This window comes from Mchenga conophoros, linkage group LG3 (assembly GCF_057382185.1).
Source record: "Mchenga conophoros isolate Kocher_MC1m ecotype Shallow Benthic linkage group LG3, M_conophoros_male_GT1.1, whole genome shotgun sequence".
Lineage (NCBI taxonomy): Eukaryota > Metazoa > Chordata > Actinopteri > Cichliformes > Cichlidae > Mchenga > Mchenga conophoros.
The window spans coordinates 4,640,470-4,648,191 of record NC_140528.1 but is presented as its reverse complement, the minus strand read 5'-3'; the positions used below and the strand labels follow the sequence as shown (position 1 = coordinate 4,648,191).

Below are 7,722 nucleotides of genomic sequence, written 5' to 3'. Positions count from 1 at the left end.
CCCGAGGTAACTGCAGCGCTCCAAACCATGAGACAAGCCAGTGTTGAGGAAATGATGCCTCTTCTTCAGGTCAGAGAAACAGCCAGCAGACTTGACACTCTTACACTGATCCATCACAATACAGAGGGTTTGCCATCTCACATCAGTGACATCAAGAGTCATCATGAAATGTGTTTAGCAGATGTTTTGTGTCTCACTGAGTCTCACCTTCAAGGCTCCTTTGTTGCAGACAGTCTTCATTTGGATGGCTACACCATGTTCAAACGCAACAGACATGTGTCCTACACAAACTTTCCTCACATGGCCAGCAGAAGTGGTGGGGGAGTTGTTGTGTATTTGAGGAATCATTTTCAGGTTCAGGTAAAACAGTATCTGCATAATGTCACTGATCTTGAGTTTTTAGTGTTGAAGGTTCAGGCTCCATTCCCTGCACTCATTGCTGTTGTGTACAGACCCCCTGACTACAGTTTGACACCATTCATGCAAAACCTGGTAAGTCTTTTAGATTCACTTGAAATAATGGACTGTCACCCAATAATTGTGTGTGGAGATTTTAATGAGAACCAGTTGCAGAGTGGAAGAAAACAGATTCTGGAGCAGTTTCAGTCGAGAGGGTATTCACAGCTGATCACTTCTGCCACTACAGACAAGAACACCCTGCTTGACCTCATTTTTATTTCTCAGCCACAGAAATGTCTGTATTCAGGTGTTCTGAGATCATATTACAGTTACCACAACCCTGTCTTTTGTGTCCTGTCCTCGAGCCAATCATGAAGTCGTCTGGTGAGTTTTGAAACAATTACAGATCATGTTTGTTACAGAGTTTACTGATTGTAGAGCATGAAAAAGATTTTTCATTGAAAAAAGGGTCTTCCCTACTCTGTCTGTCAGAAGACCCTTTCTTATTGCAATGTTATTAATCATTTCACCAAATCATTGCTGAACTTCATGCAGAGCACAGAACATCTGCTATCATGCACCTCTGATCTGAAATGTGCTGCAACATTTATTAAACCAACATCATTTCTTTTATTCTCATGTTTTAAATGACTAAATCTTTTTACTGTGACGTATGTAGCTCAACAAACGAGATCTTCCCCTCCAAGGGCTTGAAAATATGAAATAGTAAATAAATAAATCCCACATAAATGCAGGTATTTATTATGGCTCACATGAATAAATACAGACAATTATATTTTCTTGATTATAGTAGCTTTTGTAGAATCAAAAGTTTTTGTGATGAATGAGGTTTTGCTTATCATGTTTTACAGGTAAAAAATGTCAAAAGTTATAAACTATCTTTACGCTACCAGAGATGTCTATAATGATACATTATGTAGAGAAAAACATTAGTACAGCTTACAGAATATGTATAAAAACTGATTTAGAAGTAAATGGATAGTTTTCTGAAAGTTCCCGATTACAGTTTAACACCACCCACCCAGATCAGCCCCCAAGTGTCTATGTAATGCTGGTATGGTGTGTGAGTTTGACTTGGCCTTTATCCGGGTGGGTTTGGGTTTGGGTGGATAAAGGCCAAGTCAGAATTCTCTGAGCAGCTGGAAAAAGCTGCTAATAAACAAAGACATCAAAAAGTGTGGGCTTTAGGTGTAGCCCCCGCTTTCTGATGCACTAATTAGACTTAGTAACCGACACCCCATACCAGCATTACATAGACACTTGGGGGCTGAGCTGGGTGGGTGGTGTTATAAGCACGTGTTTTGTTAGATATATTTTTTCAGACACCATCTTCATGAACTGCTGAGCCAAACCTGATCCATCAGTGCTGGACTGCACAGATAACTACATGCCACAAGGAGACTGCTGTGTTATGAATTGCCATACCAGTGTGTCTTCAATGGAGAAGATGACACACCCATCACCTGACCTCCTGCCTGATCTGGAGACCATCATCATGCTACCACACTACACACCTCTGAGACCATCAATGATGACTCATACTGAGGAAACTATTTCCTGTCAGAGATGCTCAGTGATCCTCAGAGCAGAGAGAGGTATGATTCTTTATCTTTGATAAAAAATGGCAGTGTTTTTAATTCAATTAATTAATTAAAATCCTGTTTAGTGCATAAATAATTCCACACTCAAATGATTATACTTGTTGACACTTTTTGAGTTTTAATTCACATTATGGATTACAAATCTATGCTTTTTCTACTCTGTCTCTCTGTGCAGGTATTGCTGTCTTCTGAGTTCTTCCGTGTCCCAACTGAGGCCTTCAAACCTCATTGCAGAGCTCATGTCTTTCCTCACCATCATGTGAGTGTGAGATTGCTCTGGATTCTGGTTATGTGGCCTGCAGCACCTATAAGGTATTTCAACATTGTTCATTGTATAACTTATTTGTAGTTTTTAGGGTTTCTACAGACAAAAAAAATGTTCCTTTTTCTGTATTTTTTAGAACAAGCTCGTCCAGTGTGCCTGCATTCCAGCTTCTTAGACTCTACGCAAGTGGACAGAGTATCAGTGTTTGGCCACTCTTACAGACACTGACTTCTGTCAATTCACTTCTACTGATCGGGCACCTCACTCCAGGAAGACAGAGGGCTGCAAGCCTGTCATCATTTCCAGTGTGGCTTTGTATTCTTGGGTTAGCATCAGATTTTTCCCACAAATATTCAAAGGTAACACTTGTTTTAAGCTTAGTTATTAAATCAAAAGTCTTCCCTTGTGTCATGTCTGTGAAGGTTCTCATGATGTCCTTTGATGTAGTCTCTCTCTTCACTTGCATACCCACTACAGAGGCAGTGGAGACTGTCAGAAAACGACTGCAAGAAGACAGCTCCTTGGAAGACAGGACCAACTTCACACCCGATCAGATGTGCACACTGTTAGACCTCTGCCTCACCACTACATATTTCAAATACAACGAGGGTTTCTACAGACAAAAACATGGCTGTGCCATGGGTTCCCCTGTGTCACCTGTTGTAGCCAACCTTTACATGGAGGAAGTGGAAAGGAAGGCTCTTGGCTCTTTCAACGGAAGAGTACCCAGCCACTGGTACAGATATGTAGATGACACCTGGGTCAAAATCAAAAGGCAAGAAGTGGAATCCTTCACTGCGCACATTAACACCGTGGATAAAAACATCAAGTTCACCAGGGAAGACACAAAGGACGACTGTTTGCTTTTCCTGGACTGCGCTATGCACATTGAAGAGAACGGCAAACTCAACATCGAAGTTTACCGGAAGCCCACACACACGGACCAGTACCTCCTCTTTGACTCCCATCACCCTCTGGAACACAAACTTGGAGTAATTAGGACACATGTCAGTGTTTTTTAATTCAATTAATTAATTTAAATCCTGTTTATTGCATAAATAATTCCACACTCAAATGATTATACTTGTTGACACTTTTTGAGTTTTAATTCACATTATGGATTACAAATCTATGCTTTTTCTACTCTGTCTCTCTGTGCAGGTATTGCTGTCTTCTGAGTTCTTCAGTGTTCCAACTGAGACATTCAAACCTCACTGCAGAGCTCATGTCTTTCCTCACCATCATGTGAGTGTGAGATTGCTCTGGATTCTGGTTATATGGCCTGCAGCACCTATAAGGTATTTCAATATTGTTCATTGTATAACTTATTTGTAGTTTTTAGGCCTTAACACAACTAAAATGTTCCTTTTTCTGTATTTTTTAGAATAAGCTCGTCCAGTGTGCCTGCATTCCAGCTTCACAGAAAAGAACATCAGACACCAGCGAGGGAGGATAAGAAAGACAGACACAACAACATTGTCATCCCCTATGTAGCCGGTGTATCAGAAAAACTCAGGAGAGTTTTCTCCAAATACGACATCCCAGTGTACTTCAGACCCAGTAACACACTCAGACAGAAACTGGTTCACCCGAAAGACAAAACTCCTAAACACAAACTTAACAATGTGGTGTACGCTGTACAGTGCAGCGAGGAATGCCCAGACTTCTACATCGGAGAGACCAAACAGCCACTTCACAAGCACATGGCACAACATAGAAGAGCCACCTCCACAGGACAAGACTCAGCAGTCCATCTGCATCTAAAGGACAAAGGTCAGTCTTTGAGGATGCCAATGTTCACATTTTGGACAGATGGAGGAGTGAAAGAAGCCATTTACGTCCACTGTGAGCGACCATCTTTAAACAGAGGCGGTGGTTTACGACACCAACTGTCTGCCATCTATAATCCAGTTTTGAGTTCCCTCCCCAGACACCGTAACGTCCACTCACATCCTGGGAGTGGGCGTGGGTGATTTCCTGACCTCGGGAAATCACATGATAGGGTGGGGCCAGGTTTCACAATGAGCTCACCCGAAACCCTGGCTGATTGGGACCCACACCCACTTTCACACCTTGGCTCATGTGATTAGGTAGAGGATCATCAGGGGGTTCTTTGTCCCTCTTTGGGGGGAAACTCCCACTGGGTTTAAATCTGGGACTCTCCACCATTGACCCTTAGAACTGAAGAAGCTTCTCGGATGAGAGGTGAAACGTCTTCAAGGAACTCAAAGAAGTCCAGACGCTTTTCTTTCCAAGCTCCTTAGACTTCACTTGTGTTAATTACATTTTATTTGTTGTTGTTTTCTTTTAGATTTATATGCAGTGATTGGATGTGGTGGAGCTTTGTTAACCGTGTGGAAAACATCTGTTTGTGATGATATTTACAATGAGGCTTTAAGGTGACAGTTTCCATGTAATTTCAATCCTCTTACTAAGCAAAAACATGTTTGCAATTAACATATTTTTTCAGTTTTGTCTTTTGGATTTATGGTTAACATTCCTCTGTGACAGCAAATACTAAACTGGTCCAAGTAACCAGCATATCATTGGTCAAAGGCAAAAAGGACCACATGTCACACTAGCAATGAATTTTTGACTGTGTTTGTGTTAGTATAGAGTAGGTCTAACAGTGGTTTTCCACATCTGCTCTAATATATATAGATAATGGGTCAGACATATAAAGTCATTTTGAAAAGTTCATAAAGGTCATTTATATGTGTTCCTCTTTATCATTTTATATCAGGTCACACAGCTGACTTGAGTTTTGATCAGAGTAGAACCATAACATTCATGCTAATGGTTCTACTGTTTACAGTTACTTTATGATGGATTTCACCCTGGTCACAGCACTATGTGAAAAGCTGTTAGAGGTAAAGTTAAGCCAATTAATACATCATCATAAGTCACTCTCTAACGCAGGGCAGTGATTATTATTCACCATATTTATCATCGAATCATCTTGTGCACTTATTAACTAAATGTTGTTTGTTTGTTTTTTTTGTTTGTTTGTTTGGGGTTTTTTTGTTGCCATTTTTACCTTTCACCAACTGTGTAAATTCTGCAATTTTACCTTGGTTTTGTTTCACATCAGTTTATCTGCTGGCTGGTATTCCTGTCTTCCTTCTCTCACCCCAACCGGTCGCAGCAGATGGCCGCCCCTCCCTGAGCCTGGTTCTGCTGGAGGTTTCTTCCTGTTAAAAGGGAGTTTTTCCTTCCCACTGTCGCCAAAGTGCTTGCTCATAGGGGGTCATATGTCATATGATTGTTGGGTTTTTCTCTGTATCTATGAAGCGCCTTAAGGCGACTTTTGTTGTGATTTGTTGCTATATAAATTGAATTGAATTGGTTTTCTTTCTTTTCTAATGTTTCTGGTCATTTTTCACAGTTAAACAAGTAACTTTGAGGTTACGTCATCGTTTTCAGCTGTTATCTGTATACATTTTTTTCCTAATAATTACATTTCTGCAAAATTATAGCAGTTCTGGTAAGTTGTAATATTTCTGCCAAGTTATTAATTTTTTAATAAATTATTACATTTCTGCTAAGTTGTAGCTTCTGGTAAACTACAACATTTCTGCTGAATTGTTATGTTTCTTCTAAGTTATTGCATTTCTGCTAAGTTATTACATTTTTGCTAACTTGATGTTCTTCTGCAAAGTTATTAAAATTTCAACAACTTTTTAAACGCTGACTTTGATTTCTTCAGCTTCTTCAGCTATTTTCAACTATTTTCAGCAGACAGCTTCAGCTTTACAGTTTCCTCTAAGTGATTGCAGTTCTGCTAAGTTATTCCATTTTAGCAAAGTTCCTTTGCTTCTGCAAAGTTTTTACAATTTCTGCAACTTTTCAGCTTTTTCAGCTACTTTTTGCATACAGCTTCAGCTTTAAGCATCCACACTGCATTTTCGCAGGAAATGCAAATTTTTCTAGTTATTATTATTATTCCGGGTGTTTCCGTACACTTTTCGCCGTTAAACTACTTCCACAATTTTCAGCCGATTTTCACCGTTCAAATTTTAAACTATTCAGCTATTTTTGCTCTTTCCTGCTATGATTTTTGCTATTTTTAACTATTATACTTTTTAAAATATTCCACTTTTTTCCTTTAATTTGTCCCATTGAAATGAATGGGAAACTTCAGCAATTCTGCTAAAATTTGCTTGTTTTTGAAACTTAACTACTTCCTCATATTTTCACCTAGAACAACCATTCAAACTTTAAAATGTTCACAAATTATTGGGCTATTCAGGTATGATTCAGCTTTTTCAAATCTTTTACTGTTTTACTTTTATGCCTCTTAAAGTTTTGAGCTGCAAAATTGTGATTTTTCACAAAATACATGTGTTGTTATGGTTGCTATGCTCTTGGCTTCCAGTGTGCCACTGAAGGTTTTGCAATTTTCACTTCATGTCCGAACAACTTCCTGCTACTTGCTCAATTTTCACTCAACTTCCACAAATTATACATCAAAACGTAGGTATTTTTGCTGGCTTTCAGAAAATGTCACCATCATTGTTGTGGGATTTATAGAATTTTTGCAAATCTCCTCAGACTAACACAAGGTCAGAAAACTCTCCATATAAAGTGAATGGAGAGCTTGTTCAAAATCACCGCTGGATTTCTGTAATGAGAGGCATATTCGAATCGTCATATCTCCTTAACGAAGCAAAGTTAAGACATGAGGCTTGTCCCCGAATATCTTCAGACACCCCTGACGCTCACAATTCAAGAATTTCTTTCTCACCTATTACCGTTCTGAAATGAGTTGGACTTGTTTGAGGGTAGGAAATTCGTCCTTCGCTCAGATTTCTTCAGATTTAAAACTGTGGAAATGAACCACTTTTTTCTCTCGTCATAACTTTTTGTTGGATTTCCACAGAGACCTGAAAATTTCCATGATTGTTCACCAAAGCCTGCTGTCTCTTACGGTGAAAGAATGATATCGATACTCCAAATAGATTTCGAGTTAGAAAGCGTTGTTTGAGGGCAAGTCAAGGCAGTTTTTGCTTCGCTCTACTCAGTTATGGTGCATTACAAGTCAAATATCTTTAATAATTCATATTTTAATGATAAATTGTAAACACTGGAAGATTCCCCCATCTCTTCTGAACAAAACGGTGTAAGAATGACCGCTCTAGCCCCTACGGTTTGGAAATTATGGTCATTTGTTTGAGGGGAGTCCTCACTATGAGAAATAGGCTGCAATAATCCTGTGCCTCTCTGTGCTGCGTGTGTAAAAAGAGGCACATGTTTTGGCGGGAAAAAGTACACAGGCTCTCTGATTGGTGGATTCAAATTCAGCAGCTCCCAGGCTGACCTAGAAACTTACTTCTCTCTCCCTGTGCATTTTTTTGCTGATTTTTTCATTTAACAAGTATATTTGAGGGGCCCTCAGCATGTTCAGCATTTTTTCAGCTGTCCATTTTGCTTTTCCAA

At 39.4% G+C, this 7,722-nt stretch overlaps 1 protein-coding gene across 1 annotated transcript; it reads left to right on the top strand.

Moving 5' to 3' along the window:
- Positions 1-2,467: 2,467 nt before the first annotated feature.
- LOC146577047 (uncharacterized) lies at positions 2,468-5,968 on the top strand. Its single transcript, XM_085251839.1, has 4 exons — positions 2,468-2,645; positions 2,764-3,293; positions 3,448-3,584; positions 3,671-5,968. The coding sequence occupies exons 2-4, from the start codon at positions 2,841-2,843 to the stop codon at positions 4,257-4,259; spliced, it is 1,179 nt and encodes a 392-aa protein (XP_085107965.1). The 5' UTR covers positions 2,468-2,645; positions 2,764-2,840; the 3' UTR covers positions 4,260-5,968.
- Positions 5,969-7,722: the final 1,754 nt, after the last annotated feature.